The following is a 21,399-nucleotide window of genomic DNA, read 5'->3' on the forward strand; positions in this document are numbered from 1 at the left end:
GGTGAGCAGTGATTAGCAGTGATCAGCAGTGATTAGCAGTGGTTAGCAGTGATTAGCCGTGGTTAGCAGTGGTTAGCAGTGGTTAACAGTGATAAGCAGTGTTTAGCAGTGGTTAGCAGTTGTTAGCAGTGATAAGCAGGGATTGGCAGTGATAAGCAGTGATTAGCAGTGATAAGCAGTGATTAGCAGTGATAAGCAGTGATTAGCAGTGATAAGCAGTGATTAGCAGTGGTTAGCAGTTGTTAGCAGTGATGAGCAGTGATAAGCAGTGATGAGCAGTGGTTAGCAGTGGTTAGCATTGGTTAGCAGTTGTTAGCAGTTGTTAGCACTCTCACAGAAGCTGCCCCGTTGGATTCTATGTCTGGCTCCTCCGTGTTCTCCGGTTTCCTCCTAGAGTCCAAAACCCATCCAGGAAGTTCATCGGAGACCCTGAACTTTCCAGACACTGGAATGAGAGGGTGAATAGTTACATGTTTTGAAAGGTAACCATGTGATTGAATATGGAATATAGATTATGAATGAATGAATAAATAAATGAATGAATGATAAGATTAAGCCATGCTTCTGAGACAGTTAGCATTTAGCGACAAAAAAGTTAGCGGCATGTTGGAGGTGGGGTTACCGGGGGCGACAGGTGACCCTTTCCCGCCTCCTGCTCGGGGCGTGGACTCGGAATTAACCTCTCAGGCTCCTCCGAAACTACCTTTAAGTAACTTTTCCGAGCTAATTGCCGAATCATTACCGAGTCGGTGCGGGTTCCCCGGGGCCGACGGCTGGAAACCCTTTACTGCGATTTAATTGGTTGAGGGAATCCGGAGCCTGGAAAGGGGGGGCTTTTTATCTTGTTATTCCGGGGTTGGCTTTAACGAAAGCGCCAACCGATGATATGAAATTCCGTTCTCCCCCCTCGTGTTTGATCGATATGATTATTACTGGCGTCGGGCCGCGCCGATTCCAAATCAATCCCCGGAAACTGATTGGCGATTCGCCGGAATCGGACGGCCGGATGGGGTTTTAATGTCCGAGGGCCGGCGGAGCAGGTTGGAGGATTATTCCGTTATTTTCTATTCTGATGAAGTTGCTCTTCTTTCAATATTTCGCAGCTGCGGTGTGTGTATAAAATGTGACGTGCATATAATACATTGTGGATATAATTCTAGGGGTGTATTACATGTGTCATTGTACGTATACTGCAGGTGTCGGTGTAGTAATTCGAAATACTGATTTGCAATAATAATCTGTCCTCAAACAAACTTTGGTTCCTTCCGTGATTTCATTGAACATGATTTTGTTTGTTATTATTTCCTGCACTTTTACTTGTGCTTTGGATTTCTTGTTTTAATTGTCCTTGTTTGTTTCCCGTCCTTGTTTCTAATCCTGCCCTTTGTTCGAGCTCTTTTCTTTTTAAATGCTTTATAACTGAACTTTGTGATCATAGAACATCTCAAACATGTTGCATTATGCATTTATTAAATGTTACTGTGCATGGTTTGTATTAAAATTTGACAGATACAGGTATTATTGTGCATGTACACAAGTCATACAGTACAAAACAGTATTATTCTACATATAATACATGTGGCACCGTCCATATCGCATGTTTTTAACATATGATGTATGCATCATGTACATATAATTCATGTATTGTTGCACATATGACACGTGTACTTTCGTACAAAGAATGCAAGTACTGCAGTACATATTTACATCACAGTATTTTGCACACGTTACGTGTATTGTTGAACATATGATATACGTCTCATTCTAAAAATAATGCATGTATGATTGCACATATAATATGGGTTTTATTGTACATATCTACATCACATACAGCATATATGATATATGTAACATTACACATATGATACACATATATTATATTGCACTTAATAATGCAAGTATAGTGCAATATAAATGTGCAATGTATATGTATACGTGTTATTGTACATAATACATGTATATATAATACATATAATACTATAATAATAGTACATATGAATGTATTGTTGTACGTATAATAATAATAATTGTAATAATAGTATGAATAATAATAACAATAATAATAATAATAATACATAATAATAATAATAATAATACTTAATGATTATGATAATAATAATGATAATACCGTTGAAATTTGCTGATGTTTGTCTGATAGATTCAAAGGTGTGGAGCAGCCGGGGTATCAGATGGCCTTTCTCCTCTCCAGGAGGGAGGAAATCCTAAAGCTGGAGATGTTTGGCCAAGCTGGGCGTCACATGACACATGAAACGTCAAGTATAATCGCCTCCGCGGAAAGGATAAATCAGAAAATACATATTTATTGGAGGGGTTGTGGAATTGGAGGGACAGTTTTTAGCATCTTCACCTCCCGGCAAGACGTTTCCCACTTCGGCTCTGATGTTTGACAAGGTTCTGTGTGGGTTCCAAAGGTTCTCCTGTCTTGGTTTTCTCCACTTCCTGTCCAGAAACAGTCAGCAGCTTCTTTGGAGACTCTACATTGAACTCTAAAGGCGGAGCGGTTGGAATCTTGCTGCGGATGAACCCCGTGACGGACGGCCGACCTTTGCGGGTCAAACCTCTCGTCTCGGTCGCCATCGTCCCCGACCTCCATCCTCGAAGATACCGAGCGAACAAATATTCGCCTCGCCAGAAGGCCGGCCCTCCTCCATCTCTAACCAGATTACGCCCGGCGGATTATCCGGTAGATCGTCTTAATTACAGCGGGCAGCTTTTGTCCTGATATGCTAACGAAGCCCGACAGCACAACAACAGCCGATGCGGCGAGCTAAACACAACCTCTTAGATTAGCATAAATCTTTAAAAGCCGAGGGGGGCGGGAGGGGGCGCTCATTGGGTTTGACTGGCGTTTGCCGGCGACGTGAGGCAAACCAAAAGCGGTAAGATAAGCCTTTTGTCTTTGTCTGTTAAATGCCCCGACCTTGGATTATTGAGCTTCTGTCAGCTCCGCTCTCCATTCCCCTCCGCTGATTTACCAGCGTTGTGCTTGTGTAAGGACATTGCGGCGAGGAGATGGATGACAGTTTTGAGGCCGTCCTTACAGCCGATCAAGGCGGTTATTAGTCTTGACCTCACCCGGGTTTCCGAACCTTGGCCGGAAAGCTCATTCGCCGTGCCTGTTATTGGGGAGGCGGAGCTTCGGCGAATGACGGCGTCGCAATGCCTTAGGAAGTTTATCATCCGTGAATAACAAGGTGATTTAGCTAATGCGCTAAATTGAATCTCCACCGCCGTGAATTCATGTCGTCGCAGAGGTCGGATTCATAACCTCTGCCGAGGAGCCTTCCCGTTTCGGCGCCGGTAGATTTTACAGTTTTTTTTTTTTTTTTTAGTCTTCTTCCGACCGGGATCCCGCGGGCCGCAAAACAAACCGGCGTCCGTCTGACAGAGATGTCCGACGGCGATTCGCCTCGTCCGTCAATCATCCGGCATCCGCGGCCCGATGTTCACGCTCCAAGCGGCGTCGAGTGCGCGGCCGGTCCAGTTGTTTACCTCGCTGAGAAATTGGACATCGCGGCCCGTCGCCCCGCAGCTCGGCGCCGCAGAGCCCACCTGTCCGATCGCTTCCTGCATAATTTCCAACCGACTCGCCGCGGAGAAAGGCGGAAGAGGGCCGTTCTGTTGTTTTAACGCCTCGGAGCAAACCTGCAGGTGCAGGAAACGCTTGGAACGCAGTGGTTAGCGCTTCTGTCGCGCAGCTATAAGGTCCCTGATTGGATTCCCACAGGAGGTCTTTCTACGTGGAGGTTCCAAGTTCTCCTTGGCTTCCTCCTACATCCAAAAACCTACAGCAGATAAACATGGCGAAATCTTACGGCCACTGGGCTGGAATATCTTCACTTGGTGATGTTTCATCCCTCATCTGAGAGGCTTCTTCAGGAGTTTCTGAAAAGGGCTCTGAATGGGTCCGGGTCAGGGGTGTCAAACTCAAGGCCCGCGGGTCGATTGAGGCCCGTGAACGAGTTTTATCCGGCCCGCACAGCTAAAAGAAACCAGGTTACAGGGGTGAACCGAACAATAGGTACATTAACGGTAGTTAATATGTCATGATTTTACCTGTCCGTCCCACTTGAGAATGGATTTTCCTCCATGTTGCCCCTGCGCTAAAATGAGTTTGACACCCCTGGTCCAGGTTATGGTTGGTTTGTTGTCTAAATGGCAGAGTTGTTATGCTAACGAAGCACTAGCATTAGCAAAAGAGCAACTTTGTGGGATTACCTGGATTGGAAAGTGAACAGGTGAAGCTAAACAAAGGGGTGAAACCTGTTGCTTCACATGAACTGAGGCTCGAGTGGACGTTACCAAGGCGCCGGTGCAGGTGGTGGGTCTCTCCTGGTTGTTTGGAGGGCGCAGAAGGTCCTGGTCCGTGTGCGCAAACCCACTGGTACAATGACGTACATGTGCGAATGTTTTTTCTGTTTCGACAAAGACGGCCTCTTTGACTCCTACGGACATCGCTTCAAACGAACGTCCCTTGTCCTTCAGGTGGACCTCGGAGTCCTGTCCTGAAGTGGAGGCCCTCCATCCGTTTGTGCAGAGCTTGTTTGGTTTCTCCAATGTAGACGTCAATTCTCCATCTCCTGCGCGCGTGTTTTGTCCTTGCAGTGCAGCAATTTTCGCCTCAGGGTGTTGTGAGGTTTGAAATGTACCCTATATATATATATATATGGTGTTTGTTAAACACCCTTCGGAGTTTCTCCAGCAGCATACGGTATGATGATGATGACATCGTCGGCCAATCATAGCCGTCCGTCCCCCACGACCCTGAGTGCGGGATAGGCGGTCCAATTATGAGTGATTGAATAATACTATCGTAATTCGGTAATGGCTGCGCTGTCTTGTTCTAAAGATAGAGCCGATTATGGGTCGATGCCGTCGCCGGCGGCGCACAGGATGCGAGGAAATCGTCCCGGTTTCATCCGTTCCGGATCGAGACCGACCGCGACTCCGAGCGCAAACTCCGTGGTCTCGTTGAAGACGGCGCGAATTCAGTTCTCGTCCCGTCTCGGCGACCGGACTCGGGTTTCTTACCTCCGGTTGCCGAGACAAGAAGATTTCGGTAAGAATCCACCAAGAATCCAGACATGACGGGCAGCAAAGCAGAGTCCATTTCAGAATCCATCAATGGCTCTGGCTGTGAATAGCGTGTTAGAGTCCAAAGCAGGGGTCTAAAGCCGCCGCCGCCGCATTTAAGGCGGCGAGATGATATCCCCGCCGTCGCATTGAAACCGCCGCTCCCGGCTCGACGGAGCAATGGAAGGGGGTCTTTTGTGAGAATGACCCGCAGAGATCCTTTATTTCCTTTTCAATTACCTGCCTCAAAGCGACGCTGGCAAACAAAGCCTCCATCAGCCTGCCTGGGAGTGGCGGCGGCGGCGGCGAGCATTTCTAGCACACGTCCCCGGAACCCAAAGCACCGTTTCCCATCACGCCGCGTTCCCGATACTGATGAACGGAGTAGGAAATTATCCGTCCCCGTCGACCGGCGGTGTTCCTCGCTCCTCCACGCGAAAACAAAACTTCCCGGGAGTGTTAGCTTGTCCCACCCTGTTCTCAAGGTTGCTACCGCTCGCCGCCACCCGTGTAATAACAGCGCTCCCTGGCCTTTTCCGGGGCCTCCGGCGCCGCCGCCATGCAGCAGAGGTTTTTTTTTTTTTTCTTTCCGAAGGGGAGAATTGTTTGCCTGATTGCTACTTCGGCGAGGTCTCGCTCTCTCCCCTCCCTTCCCCGCCGTCGGCAGGGGAAATGTATCCGATAAAGACAGACGGAGATGACGTGAAACTAATTGGCTTTAAATCCCCAACACCACCGGGGGGAAAAAAAAAAAGATTTTTTTTTTTTTTTTTTTTTTATTTTAAAAGAAGAAGAAGTGACGTCTTGGGGAATGTAAAATTCTAACCCGGCTCTCCCAGAGTGGCATGGAAAAACCAGTGTAATTCACCGGCTCATGAAAACCCTTTAAGTGATTTATCTGATCAGGAGTGTCTGGAAAGCTGTCTCACGCCCGCTCACGGAATACTAATGGACGCCGTCGCGCCGCGGCACGGTGGCGGCGGCGGGTTCTGCGAGCGATATAGCGCTCCGGGCCGGCCGGCGATAACGCAAGCGGGTTGCGAAACGGCCGGTTGTTTCTTCTGCGGCGAAAATGTCCTCCTTTTATGGTCAGTTCCTGGAAACAAACCACATTTGAAATAACAAATCATAACAAATAGAAGCTATCGGGAGTGCTACGCTCACGCAGCGGTTAGCGCTAACGCCCCATTGTCGGGAGCTCGCCGGTTGGGCTCCGCTGGGGGAGGGGCTTAGGGTTCTGCGTCGGGTTCCTCAGGGTTCTCCGGGTTCCTCTACCAGTCCAAAAAATGGACGAAAGACCCGACATTTTCCAGACACGTGAATGAGCGAGTGAATGGTTGTTTGTTAATGGACGAGGCTCTGGACTTCTGAATGAACGAGGGAATGAACAAATCATCTGGCAGTTCTCGCGTCGCCACGGATCTGGACTCGAAGACCGAATCGTGGTTTGATTTGACCGCATCTGCCGATTCGTCGTCCTCATTTTTGGCCTGTTATTGCGCCTAGCTTAGCACGAATGGATGTTTACTTTGGGCTGTTAGCACTGTTAGCAACAAGCACCTCATCCGCTCCGCATTTGGCAAATTCGGAGCAATGCCAGCGTTGACCAACAGGGGGCGCCAAAACTCACAAAGCAGAATGGCAGAATCTAACGATGCAATCTTGTCCCCGTATCGTTATCCTTGTAGCCTATCGTCACTTGCCTGTCTCACACACACACACACACACACACGTCCTGGAATACCGGAAGGCCATCTGATTCCTCCCGACGGGAATTCCGCAACCTCGTATTCCTGGCGCGTTCATTTGAATAACCTCGTCTCGGCCCCCCGGGCGCCTCAGAATGCACCGCAAACGGGTCCTATTTATTTACACTCGGCGGCGCTCCTTACGGCGCCCTCGTCCGCGCCGCCATTACTCACGCGCCGCCCCTGGACACGTCCCGCCGCTGGGAATTGAACCGGTGACCCTGTGATTAATAGCCCGGGAGTCGCTGCAGCTCCCGAGCTCCCGGAAACCTGGTTCGGATACGTCGATAATCCGAGGCGAATCTGCTCAGCGAGAGGGCCGTGATGGATGACATCATTTCCTGTGCGTGATGGGACGCCACGCGGCGCGGTAACCGCATTCGTATTACAACGCCATTTACATGTTACGCTAAACTCAAACGTGACGTAGCAAGCTATGTAGCGCCGGGAGCAGGGTGTTAAATTGGAGTTTTTTTTGGGGTTCCAAAAAGGAAAAATACATTTGTAACAATTTACATTCTAGATCAGGGGTGTCAAACTCAAATTCACAGAGGGACAAAATTAAAAAAAAGAACATTGTCGAGGGCCAGACCAATTTTTTTTTATTCATTTATTTATGTTTTTATTATCTTTAAGATACAGGAAACTACTGTGTTAACCATCCTAATATATTACAATTGAATTTTTGCTTAAATACTGAAACCAGAACAGGTTTAAGAAAATAATAAAAAGTGAAAACCGAGTATCGCCGATGCCGCGGCATTTTCGGCAATCAAAACAGACAGTTCCGGCACTCGTAGAAAAATGCTGCCGCAATTGCGGGACGATTGCCACGCATCGAGCCCGCTCCATTTCCCTTCCGTTCGTGTTTTTAAGACACGAACGAAAAGTGTCGCGGACGGCAGCGCCCCTTCTATCCTATATTTGAAATCATCTCGCGGGCCAAAATTGGCCTGTTCTAGATAATGACCCCGTTAAATAAAAATTCAAACTTTATCGTTCGATATCGCGGTTCTTCGATGGCCGGCGCCCCGACAATTAAAAGGGAATCTACTGACGGAGCCTCCCGCGGAGGGAGAAATGAAACAGGAAGCGTGAATTTTGCAAGGTCGATTATGGGTGGCTGATGTTCCGCAGGCGATGTGGGATGTTTGGACTTCGGGCTGAAAATGGTATCAAAGTCCTTCCCCGGGATTCAAAGGGATCCGAGAGCAGCGGGAGGCGCTTGAAGTGCTAACCTGCAAAACGGACGCCGGGCGTGGGATTCTCTTTTTTCACGGAGCGAGGAGGGGGAAGAAGGGCGGCCGCGGCTCCATCGGTCGAGCGGCCGATCGGCGGTCGGATCCCCGGCTCCTCCCAAGTGACCTCGGGCAAGACGCCGAACCCTCCGGGAGATCCAGATCTGGTTAGCACATTGCGCGGAAGCTCAATGCTAAGATGCTAAGTAGAGATCTTGTCTTCATCTCCTTTTCATGGCATCCGGACTTGAATTTCTTCACTTGAAGATGTTCCAGCCCTCATCCTGGAGGCTTCTTCTCTTCTAATGACCTGTGGGGAGTTTCCCGTTTAACCACCAGGGTTTTTGCAGGTCTGGGCGAGTCGATCTTCATAAACCAGCGCTAAGGAGGGGGTTGTTAGCCTCATGGGGGAGTCGTTCGTCGGGGACAAAGGAGCAACTCATGGGGAAAGACCTGGATCGGAACGAAGAAAGGTAAAGCCAAACAAAGGAGTGAAACCTGGTTTTACTCCTTTGACAAACAAGATCCACCACCAGAACCAACCAGGTTAGATCCACCACCAAAACCAGTCCATGGGATCCCACAGGTTTCACTCCTTTGTTTAGCTTTACCTTCTCACGTTCCAATCCAGGAAAATCCCCAAAAGTTGCTCCTTTGTCCCCAACAAACGACTCCCCCATGAGCATAACAACCGCCCTTTGACCTTTTTTCTGAAGATCGACTACCATTTACACTCCTTGCAGGTCGCTAAAAGTGAAGAAGCCTCCGGCATGAGGGCTGAAACATCTTCAAGTGAAGGTGACAAGACAAGAACATTTGCAGAAGAGTCCACCAGGACCTGGATTCGGGCCACATATGGACATCTAGACCATGCAGGGTTCCTCTTGCGTGTTTGTGGACTGCGGGAGGAACTCGGAGGAACCCCATGCAGATCCATGCAGAACATGGAGACTCCACGCGGGGACCTTCTCACCTTTCGCTTTACCTTTTCACTTCCCAATCCAGGTCAATCCCCAAAAGTTGCTCCTTTGTCTCCAACGAACGAAGGAGACGACCTCGTTTCTGAAGATCAGCTCTACGGTTACCATCAAAACAGTTATATTCGGAAATTAGAACCGAAGACGCCGATACGAGGAGAACGTGGAGACTCCAACCGTGGACCTTCTCGCCGCGAGGCCGAAGCAGCACCCGTGTCGCCTCTTCCCAAATAAATAGAAACTTCCAGAGGTCAAGCTTCTTCTTGGAAACTTCTGCATTTCATCTCCAATCTGGGATGATGGAAGACAGAGGAGAGCGGAGACTTTCTTCTCCTGGACGTGTTTCTCCTCCCACAAATTTGAGGCAAAGTCACAGCGAAGCACAACAAATGTTTGTTTACACCGCCGGAGCGGCGGCCTCGCCATTCATCACCCGGGCTTAAATCCGCGCCGTCGGTCCGCCCGGACGGGGTTTCGCCTTCTGAAGGTCAACGAGGTAAAAAGAAAATCATAAAAAAGCCGTCGGCTCCCGTCGGGAGGATTCGCGAGTCGCGGAGGAAACTTTCATGTGCGCGTTTCTACTCCGGCAGCCGGGCGTTTTCCGCAGGACGTGTCCTTTACCTGACTCCGACGCTCAGATCGCGGCGAGCAGAAAGAAGACGAGGAGGAGGAAGAGGAGGTTTCGGCGCTCCGACGTTCACTTTGAAGTGAAGAGCCGCGAAACGGGGATCCGTCCCGGCGCGTCTCCGCCCGTAAAAGGGGAGCTAATCAAGCGGAGTACCTTCGCTAACGGGAGGCCGCCGCTCGCCACTTTGGTAGATTGCGGCGGCGGGCGGGAGCGCGGGCTAACGACGGAGCGGGGAAGCAAATGTCAACGCGTGATTGGAAAAAAATTCATTAATCACGAGGCGGGGGGGGGAAAACGCGGTCTGGCGAGAGCCACCTGGAAATTACGCGATCGCCGACGAGCGCGAGACTGAGGCGGGGAAACGGCTCGTTTTATCAAAACGCCGTCGCCAACGCCGAAGATCCGTTATCGCAGACGCGTGAATATCTCAGTTTTCCCGCCGCGGTTTGTCGTATTTCACCCGGTAACCTGGTTCCGGAGAGGCAATTAGCCGGGAGCGGCAGGGTTTCCGCTGATGGATGGCGTTTCCACGCTCGCTTTCGTCGATGTAACAAACGGCGCCGGCGGCGCAGAGAGACGGACGTTTTCCGTCCACGCGGCCGTCGGGTGCACGTGAACCGCCGCACGGAGAGAAGCTAATCAGATGTGGGAATATGACGTGTAAATAAGTGAGTCAACGGTGATTCTTTGTCCTACATGACGTGCAAATGATTGTTTATCTTTACATACAGTTGCAGGGTTTATTTGCATCTTTTTTGGATGTCATATGACATCTGAACAGGTCGGCGGTTTGTTCACGAGGGCGTTTTTAGCGACGCAGGAAAGGATATCTCTTCGGATATCTGAAGGTAAAGTGACAATTCTTCTACAGAAAGATGGCCGATGTGGATCATTTCTCAGACGAAGCTTCCTCGTAGCCCATCCAGCCAGAGGAAGGCTTTTGAGTCACACCTTGTATTGCTGTGTAATTTTAGCATGACAAAAATAAATTGTGACAATTGTTTAGTCATCTGTGAATTTACCTGTTTAATGAATTAATGAATGAATTAACTTATCAGCTTATTAACTTATTAACTTATTAACTCATTAACTTATTAACTTATTAACTTATTGATTTATAGATTTATTAATTTATTATTATTATTATTATTATTATTATTATCATTGTCGTTGTTTTTGTTGTTATTGTTGTTATCATTATTTTCATTTTTATTAGCATGATTTATATATAATAATTTATCCTTTGTTGATCCCCATGGGGATTTTTTTTATTGTTGTCGTTGTTTTTATTATTATTATTATTATTATCATTGTTGTTGTTGTTGTTGTTATTATTATTGTAATTATCATCGTTGTTGTTGTGGTTGTAGTTGTTATTATTATTATTACTATTGTTGTTTGGGGTGTAGTTATTATTATTATTATTATCATTGTTGTTGCTGTTGTTGCTGTTGCTGTTGCTGTTGTTTTCGTTGTTTTTATCATTATTTTCATTATTATTGCTATATTATTATAATCAATAGTAGTAGTACTGGTAGTAGAATATCACTATCATTATTATTATTATTGCTGTCGTTGTTATTGTTGTTGTTGTTGTTGTTATTATTGTTTTTATTGCTATTACTATTATTATTGTTGTTGTTGTTGCTGTTATTATTATTATTATTATTATTGTTATTATTACTATTGTAATTAGCATCGTTGTTGTGGTTGTAGTTGTTATTATTATTATTATTACTATTGTTGTTTGGGGTGTAGTTATTATTATTATTATTGTTGTTGTTGTTGTTGTTGCTGTTGCTGTTGCTGTTGTTGTTTTCGTTGTTTTTATTATTATTTTCATTATTATTGCTATATTATTATAATCAATAGTAGTAGTACTGGTAGTAGAATATCACTATCATTATTATTATTATTGCTGTCGTTGTTATTGTTGTTGTTGTTGTTGTTGTTGCTGTTATTATTATTATTATTATTATTATTATCATTATACTCTGGGCTGTTGATTCTGTGTCAGGAAGCAGAGTGGAGTTTGAAGCCTGGTGAGGCTGCAGGGACGATGAGATGGTGAGCTGGTGTGTCACACGTTTCATTTCTTCGCCCCCGCGCACAACGTGCGAAAGATGCCTCACCGACTGCCAAACCTCCTCGCTCGGTCGGAGGAAGTGTGTGTTCGGCGTGTGAATTTTACCCCCTTCACTTTCTGTCAGTTGCCATCGGTGCCGTTCCAGAGGGAGAAACTCAGTGCTTCTCCACGCAGCCACATCCTTGTTTTACATCAGCTGTTTTTAGGATCTTAATCACCAAAATCCGCCATAAATCCATCAAAAGGATATTTCAGACCCGTGCGATTTTGCACACACATTCACCAGGACGTCATTTGAAGTCAGACTCAACACAGCAGGAAAGCCTAGAAGACACGGGTTTATTCTGAGACGTCTGGACATCCGATGCCATTCATTCATTCATTCACGGTTTTATTATTATCTATACCATGTATTCCTATATAGAGTAGTAAAGAATAGAGTTGTCTTTTATGCTCATTGCATTTCAAAATGCGACAATATTGTAGAGGCGCTCCATGGTGGAGGAAACTAAAACAGAAGGAGATGGTAGAATGCAACCATATGCAACACAATACAACAACAATAATTATAATAATAATAATAATAATAATGAATTATGATGGTGCGCAGTGGTTCCATGTGGAGTTTGCTTGTTCTCCCTGTGACTGCGTGGGTTTCCTACCTCAGTCCTAAAAAGGTCAATTTGAATATATAGTTTTTTTTGTGGCGAACCCCGCCTCTCACCTGGTGACAGCTCTGAATGAATGAAATATACTTTGCTTTTTATAAAGTTGAATGTTCTGACAACAAAATCACATCAAAACGATCAGCAAAAATCCAGCGTGTGGATTTGGAGTCACACTCCATGAAAGTGTAAAAACACACACAAAATTGATGTCACATCATCAAAACAAGCCAAAATGAATCCGCGGACCGAAGAGTGACCGACTTGGAGTTACATTGCGTCGATTTAATGCTCCCTTTATTTTTGGGAGCAGCGTCCGATCAATCAAATTCTCAATCCTTGCAGGATTCTTGCAGACGTGAGGAGAACATGGGGACCTTCTCGCCGCGAAGTGTGTTACGCTCGCTGTAATCCCGCCTCCGACCCTCTGACATGTTTAGTACGTCACCTGCTTTCACGCCCTCCGCCGCCACCGTGAATGCGGATCCGCGCGACTTTGTAAACAGCGTAATGGGAGGCGATCGTGGGGAAAAACGCGGCGGGAACCTTGGATGTGATGTCGCGGATCGATGGGCCGCGGGTGCGATATGTCAGAACGGAGTAAAAAACATTTTCCCGGGGTTTCCTCGCCCTCCAGACGCCGATGCTCGTCAAGGCTTTTCAAGAAATAGTCCTGGAATTCCGCCGCGCGAGAAACACGGACGTGAACTGCATCCGCTAGCAGGCGCTTCCCACCCGCCGCCATATTAAACAGCGAAGTAGAGGGCCTGACTGGAGAGCGTGACAGGAACCGATAACTTTTATCTTTTTAAAAACAAAATAAAAACACAATCAACTTTTTTTTTTTTTTTTTTTTAACGGTGAGCCGGCGGCCATTAAGGTGTTTGTTTATCTGCGTAAATTAGGTTTATGTGATGATGACATTTATATTCCGCCGTGGCGGGTATAGATAACTCCTGTGTGTGTGTGTGTGTGTGTGTGTGTGTGTGTGTGTGTGTGTGTGTGTCCGGAGCAGTTTTCTAATAGATCAGATTAACGCTGGGCGCACGGCAGACGATTTTTACGTTCGCAGACTAAAAAGCGTCTCTTTGGAGTCGCGGCGTTCACGTTAACTGTGTCGTAAAGTCTGACGTGATCGTCGCCGCTGGTTTACATCGGGTTTCCTTAATCCTGGGTTTAGGATAATATCAAACATGTCTGGTATTGTCATTTTTCAGTCATTACGGTGATAGGACACAATCAAGATAAGATAAGATAAGATAAGATAAGATAAGATAAGATAAGATAAGATAAGATAAGATAAGATAAGCTTAGATAAGATTGGATAAGATAAGATAAGATAAGATAAGATAAGATAAGATAAGATAAGATAAGCTTAGATAAGATTGGATGAGATAAGATAAGATAAGATAAGATAAGATAAGATAAGATAAGATAAGATAAGATAAGATAGGATAAGATAAGATAAGATAAGATAAGATAAGATAAGATAAGATAAGATAAGATAAGATAAGATAAGATAGGATAAGATAAGATAAGATAAGATCAGAAAGACCTGGGTATTTTACGGCCCGCTTGTTTTTTTTTTACCCGGCCTGCCGGATATTTCCTTTAAATATTTAAATCAGCATTTTCAATCAATATTGAATTTAGAAACTCCTTTTTTCCCCTGTGTTTAGTTTTTGTATGGAAGATGCAAAATAATGCATGCAAAAAATGCAAAATATGCAAAATAAGGTCGGTACATTTATATTATGAATGATTTTAAAGTTGAAATAAAATACAGAAAAAAATGTCAATATTTAAATTGTAAATTTCATTTTGTTCCATGTACATAAAACCTAGTTGGTGAAAATTAAAGAAAGGCATAATTCATTTGGGAAATTCTTTGTCACAGCAGCACAACGATGACAGTTTGAATAAACAAGGGTTTAAATATAAATAGAGACGATTAAAATACAGCAAAAGACAACCACAAATAAATAAACATCGGCGTGAACGACAAGTTGACTTAGTGAGCGCTAACTAACTAAACAGGACAACCTGGCTGGTTTGTGAAGGAGAAGCGTCTGTAAATAGTGACCCTGCATGATCTCAGCCTGAGCCCGGGCTGCAACTAAAACATAATAAGTCGTCTTCCGATGTGAGCGGGTGTGAGATGACCGGTATTTTCGGTCCTCCCGTGCACAGGTGGCACGATCCGCCGCGATAACGGCGGCGGCGTGTTATTACGCTGACGTCGGGTGACCTTAACCGGCTCCCGGAAACCGCGGCGCGGCCGAGACAAGCCGCAAATGAAGGTTATTTCGCCCGGGATGATTTATCTCCCCGCCGCCCCCGCAGTCCGAACCCGGGTCTTATTAGGAGGCGTTCGGCACGTTTTTAGGAGCGGCGATTTGAGGGAAAGCGCTTCCTTTCCGCCGACGGCCTGTGAAACGTCAGCAGGAGCAACCCGAGACCTTCTCAGCGCTCCACGCCGACAAGAAGGTTCTCATTTAGCGTGCGATGTCATTATCGCCTGTTCTCTGCGGACGCCGGTCGAGATCTCGGTTTCCAAAGGAATGAACCCCCTCCCCTTCCCCTTCCCCCCTCGCGACCTCCCAACGCCACCGCCGCCGCCGCCGCCGCCATCACACGCCTCACCCAAGATTCATTACTTCAAGTGTGAATCTGGCGGCTCCGGGTTTGAGGTCAAAAATCGGATTTGACTCGTCCATAATAAGCGCTGAAACCTCTCGCCGGGTGAGAATGAACCGCCTGGCGGCCGTTGTGTCATGACGGGAGGTGTTGACGTTCCCCTTCATCCCACCCTCTTCACCTGGATGGTGTGTGTGTGTGTGTGTGTGTGTCCCGCCAGAGAGGAGGTCCATGTACTGCAAGGCCAGGTGACGCCGATTGTGCCGGACGTCAGGGTGAGGGGTTAAAGGTCACCGCGTCATCGATATTGAGGATGCAACCTCACCGAAAAACTCGTGTGTGTGTGTGTGTGTGTGTGTGTGTGTGTGACGAAGCCCACCTACCTGCCGCGTCTCACACACACACACACACACACACACACGTTTTCCACTACGAAGCAGAAAAGCAGGTAAAATGATCTTGTACGTTTGTTCTATATTTTTATTTGCACATAAAAAAAGCGTCCCGGAATCGGATCGAATCTCCCCTAATCGTGCACGTGTGACATTAATGCCTGCATCGTGCATGTAGTGCACGTCTCAGGATGCGTGCACGCGATTGAGAGACGATGCATCTGTGAGCAGCTCATTCGCATTCGGCTTATTTTTCTTTATTTTTTTGTCTTTGCTATTGTCGCTCTGTTGAAGTTCCTCTCCTTGTCGCTGTCGTTTCGCTCGTCTATTTTCACTTTTGCCGTTTTTATTTTATTTCTTCCATCCTTATTCTTGTTATTGTTGTTCTCTTTGCCGTCTATTTATTTGTGGATGTATTTTGCTTTCTTCTAATTGTCTCTGTATGTATATTTATAGTCATATTTATTCATTCTATAACTGTAACGCTGCTGTGACAAAAGAATTTTCTCCATAGGGATGAATAACCTTTATTTTATTTTACCTTATCTTGTCATTTTGACTTGTTTTAAGGACATTACATGTATTTTTCCCCTTTTATTTTGAGTGTGACTCCAAATCTAGACCTCCGTGGGTTCATACATTTGATTTCCATTGATCATTTTTGCATGATTTTGCTGTCAGCACATTTGACGACGTAAAGAAGAAAGTATTTAATAAGGAAATTCTAATATTATTATCATTTTTTCAGCGGTGCACAACAAGAGCCTGCAAAAGTCACAGGAAAATAAACATGCCCGCAGGTGTTCTATGCAGATTTGATTGAAAGATAGAAAGGACATGTTTCAAATGTTTAAAAATACATCTAGTTCTTGTTTTATCTGTTCTATTTATAAGAAATTAGGTTGAAGAAACGAGCATGTGTGTGTGTGTGAAATGAGTTTTTGCAGGTTGGCATAAAAAAATGCCCAAGAAAAGACTTCTTGTTTTTTGTAGTTCTTCTCTTCTTCATACTCATGGGAAATGTAGTCCTTCTCGTCGCGCCCCTGCAGAAAGCACACCTCCACCCACCTCCCCTTTATCGCTAGAATTAACTGAGTTTAAGACGGTGTGCGTGTGCATGTGCGTGGAGGGCCCAACCCCCGCAAAAACTCTCCCAAACTAAACCAGCAGGCGTCAGACGACCGCAACTTTTTTTTTTTTTTGTTCTCCAGACTTTTTTGCCCGAAAGATGCAGCGGAAGTGACAGAGAGGGACTACTTTTTTTTTTTTCTTTTTTTTTGAAGTTGTGAAAACACTCCTCCGTGGAAGCACTTTTATTGTCGGGGGGCCAAACTGCGGAGGGAAACCCACGGCGCCACGATGGGACTCCCCACTCTGGAATTCAGCGACTCTTTCGTGGACAGTCCGGTGTTCAGGGAGCGTCTGAAGATCCACGAATTCGAGCTGGAGAGGACCAACAAGTTCATCAAGGAGCTGATCAAGGACGGGAACCTGCTGATCGCGGCGCTCAGGAGTGAGTAGCGCGGCCTCGTACGAGCACGGGTGTGCGTGTGTCTGCAGTAGAAGCCGCCCGGAGAACCGCGCGGGTTTCTGGACCGGTGGTGCAAAATGCGAAACGGTTAGAAATGAATTAAATGGAGGCGAAAAGACCGACAGAACCTGCAAAATGTGTGAAATTTGTAACATGTCGGATGCATAAGTGAGATAAAAATGTAAACACGGGGGGGGGGCTGTGAGTGTGGACTCTCCCGTGTTCTCCTCGTGGGGTTCCTCACGCAATCCAAAGACACGCAGGAGGTTCTTTGGACTTCCAAAATTGTCCAGAATAGTAAATGCTTGAATGTCTGTCCGCTCCTGCAAACCCACGACCCCGAGTGTACAGTTAAAGGTATAGAAAATAAATGAATGAATGCATCGGAAACTCGTAAGAAAGCAGCAAATTTAGACCAAACTGAGGAAAAATGCAAAATGTGATAAAGATAAGCTAGGTTGAAAATGTTTTTATATATAAAATTATCTGAGTCCACATTGTTTCTGGTGGGTTTGGCTTTGTGGGAGGGTTGTGGATGAATGGTTGCATCGGAGTGGTGATTTGTGACTCAGTACAAAGATTCGAATCATTAACCTGATATGGTTGCCTATAATATATAACAATCATCTGAGTGAGCATTTTCTTGGTGTTTCGCCCTGCGCGCACCACCAGAGGAGGGCTCATAGGATTCCAGATGATCGGTGACCTCGGAGTCGAGATTCGCGACTCGGTACGAAGATTCGAATCATTAATCCCGGTTTGTTCAGCAACCGCCCAATTCCATTGGAAACCTATTAAGACGTTGCAGACGAGCTGGGGAGTTTATTGTGCGGAGCTGTAGTTGCAGGATGTCTCAGCCCATCTCCTCTCAAGTCAGTGCTGCATGCAGAGACTTGTCTTCACACACACACACACACACATGCACACCCTCCACTAAAACAACAACATTTTGAGTGAGATCACCCTGTTCTGAGACCTAAAGATAGAAGAATGTCTAAACTGAGTCCAGAGCAAAGGGCACCCGACCCCGTGTGTGTGTGTGTGTGTGTGTGTGTGTGTGTGTGTGTGTGTGTGTGTGTGTGTGTGTGTGTGTGTGTGTGTGTGTGCGGGAGGGGGGGGTCACTGACAGGCTTTTGTTTTGTTCTACATAGTTGCTGATATCAATATTTGGGAATCAGGGACTCTGTGATTTCATACTTGTGTCATTTTGTTTGAATTTGAAATGACACCAGAAACATAAAATAAAAAGAAAATAGCATTCAAATCCTTGCCGTTCTCACCGGGTCTCGCAAAAGTCACTGTTACAAACCCCAGGATCTTCATGATGGATGTTTCCTGCTCGGCTGTGTGGCCCATTGTGCGTCGGCCAGGCTCGGGGTTCCCACGCCGTCCGGAGCCGACGCTCGGTCTTCGGGATCAGATCGCCAGTTGTGATTCGTGCTCGTGAGCGTGCACGGCGCACACTCCTCGCACGCCTTCGACCGAAAGGTTTTTGGGATTAGCATCGAGCTGGATTAGCATCGCAGCGGTTAGCGCTCAAAAAGGGAGGGGGTTGGTCAGAGTCCCCAAGTTGGATATTTGTTTTAAAATAGTCAAAGGTGTGCATTGACTATAAACTACATTTCCCACAATTCATGCCGATCACGTGACCCGCAAAGTGACGGCATCTCGCCGTTAGATCGCACTGAATCCACATTAATGCGGGTTTCAACAAGAGGAATTGAGGAATACAAATGATCCCCAAATGTTCAGGAAAGTCGATGCGGATGGAAGGCCGATTCAAGAAAGATGGGGGGAAAAAATGGTTTGTCTTTTGTGTTGTCGGTTGGCAAAGAGTACGATCTATGTTAGCTTTTTGGCTACAAACACAGAGCTAAGTATGCTAAAGCAAGCCTTCCATAAAAACAACTAATATCCAAGAATTAAAACCCCAAATTTCAGATATGCATTTGCCTGGATTCTTAGGATGAACCGTTCTTCTCGCCCGGCGCCAGCTGGAAAAGGCTCCTCCGACCCCACCAGCAGGGTCAGCAGCGCGGACAACGACTGAACGGATGCTCGGGGAAGTTTATTGTCACCCGAAGGTCGATTCTCATTCATGTCGAAATCACCTTGTCGTCTTCTTGACGACGGTTCTTCAGAACCGAAGAAGCCTCTCGTTCGGGAAATCGACCTTCAGGGAACAACAAACTTCTTCCAGTTCACTCATTGTCCGTGAAACGTCTTTAAATGAAGTCGCAAGAAGAAGAATTCACCGTGAAACGGACGACCGAGAGCCTCCGCAGACTCTCCCGAAGGTCACGGGGTCGTCCGGGTCGTCGAAACCTCGGGATTTCCACCACATCTCCCGCGCAGGAGGGTGCTCTGTTTCCGGTTTTACCGATGACACTTCAAGCGTTTTAGTGAAGCGACGAAAAGGCCTTCTGCCTCAACCGGTCGGGGTAGAAACGAAAAACAGCGAACGAAGGTGGAAAGGAAGGATTTAAGAAAAACGACGGGGCGAAAGATCCTTCCCCGCCCGGCCCTTCGCCCCCCCGGGGTCATTGTCCTCTGAAATTCCGAGCTCGATCTCGAATTCCGCCGTCGCTGATAAAGCGGACTTCCTGTTCTGCCGCCCCCGGGAGGGACGGCAGTTTTGGTCTGCTCAGTGTGTCTGCGGAACGGAGAGATTAGAAATATAGGCTTAATAAAAATGGAAAGTAGCCCGGTCGGGATGGGAAAGCCTCTGTAGTGTGCGCCCCCACCAACACAACCCGCCGCCGCCGCCGCCGCCCTTCACCCATTACTCAGCATAAAAATAAATAATCCCCCTTCCTCCCCACCCCGGCTCACTCTTTACAGCCCCTGTCAAGTCTCACTCTGGAAAGCATCACTCTTTTTTTTTTTTCCAGTCAGTAGAGGTAATTTAAGTAGAATGTCAATCAACATTTCCAGCAGGACGAAATTACACGATTTATAATTCATAAGTGCGCCCGGTTGATGTGTGTAGGCGCGTGTGTGACGGCTGGAAACGTCACGTATCGTGAAAAGTACACCGAAAAAGGGGGACGGGGAGCCCGAGTCCAAGCTGCCCGGTGCTTCTGAGGGCGGCTGAAGGGTGAATCGGCGGGAAAGAACGTCGGCCGAGACGTCCGGTCACGGGCAGGTGGGGGCGGGAGGCGCTTCGATACCAAACAAGACTTCGGCCGGGACGTGGCTTCGCTCCAAATTCAAAATAAGGAAGCGGCGGGTGAGCTTTTCCAAGTTTGCAGGGGGGAAAAGCGCAGCCTCGGCCTTTTGATGTCCGCTGGCGTTTCAAAATCTCGGTCAACCTCGGCTGTCGGGCAGGAAGCTGGACGGGTCTTCCTTTGTCTTTCTTCGGTACCTGGAGTGTCCGGTTTCAGTCTGAGGCCGTGGAAAGTACCGGGACGGGGGTTGCTAAGAGGACGGAAGTAAATTATTGACCGTCTTTAACTCTGCAAAGACAAAGAGGTTTACGACCCTTTTAGTAGCCGCTATCAAAAGTGACGTTACCAGGGGTACTATGAGATAGGAGACTATCGGCCAGAATAAAAGGAAAGGTGTACAAGACAGTGGTGAGACCAGCGATGATGTTTGGACTAGAAACTGTTACGATGACCAAAAGACAGCAGGCAGAACTAGAGGTTGCAGAGATGAAGATGTTGAGGTTCTCTTTGGGAGTGACCAGGATGGAGAGGATCAGGAATGAGTCTATCAGAGGAACAGCAAATGTTGGATGTTTTGGAGAGAAGGTCAGAGAAGCCAGACTGAGATGGTTGGGTCATGGACAGAGAAGGGATAGAGAATATATTGGTAGACAGATGCTGGAATTGGAGCTGCCAGGCAGGAGGTCTGGAGGAAGACCAAAGAGAAGAGTTATGGATGTCGTGAGAGAAGATATGAAGGTAGTTGGTGTGAGAGAGGAGGATCCAGAGAATAGGGTTAGATGGAGAAAGTTGACTCGCTGTGGCGACACCTGAAGGGAAAAGACCACCAAAGGAAAAGAAGAATTTGTCACAGGGGTGCAGGACATGTATGGCCAAGACAAAGTGATGACTGAGCTGGTTTGGACATGAACATTTCTTTGTTCATGTCCAAACCCTGGTGAAGATCTGGGTAGAAGGTTCCTGAAGGTGGAGCCGCCAGGCAGGAGGTCTGGAGGAAGACCAATGAGAAGGTTTATGGACATAGTGAGAGAGGATATGAAGGTAGTTGGTATGAGAGAGGAGGATCCAAAGAATAGGGTTAGATGGAGAAAGTTGACTCGCTGTGGCGACACCTGACAGGAAAAGCCGAAAGAAGAAGAAGAAGATCAAAAGTGACGTGACTGCAGGACCTTAGATGGACCTGGTCTTTTGCGGTACCATCTCTGAGAACAGCGGTACTTCTTGGTGACTCGTTCG

The 21,399-nt window shown here is 46.8% G+C and overlaps 1 protein-coding gene across 4 annotated transcripts in view; it reads left to right on the top strand.

The window, feature by feature from the left end:
- The first annotated feature begins 16,602 nt into the window (after positions 1-16,602).
- Positions 16,603-21,399, top strand: part of arhgap42b (Rho GTPase activating protein 42b) — an 86,055-nt gene continuing 81,258 nt past the window's right edge. For all 4 annotated transcript variants that reach the window (XM_086163988.1, XM_086163989.1, XM_086163990.1 and 1 more), the window contains exon 1: positions 16,603-16,978. In XM_086163988.1, the coding sequence (XP_086020114.1) occupies positions 16,825-16,978 (154 nt within the window). In that variant the 5' untranslated portion in view covers positions 16,603-16,824. The remainder of the gene's footprint in view (positions 16,979-21,399) is intronic.

The sequence above is a fragment of the Fistularia commersonii genome, chromosome 18, assembly GCF_037954325.1.
Source record: "Fistularia commersonii isolate RoL2024-O1a breed Wild chromosome 18, RoL_Fcom_v1.0, whole genome shotgun sequence".
Taxonomy (NCBI): Eukaryota; Metazoa; Chordata; class Actinopteri; order Syngnathiformes; family Fistulariidae; genus Fistularia; species Fistularia commersonii.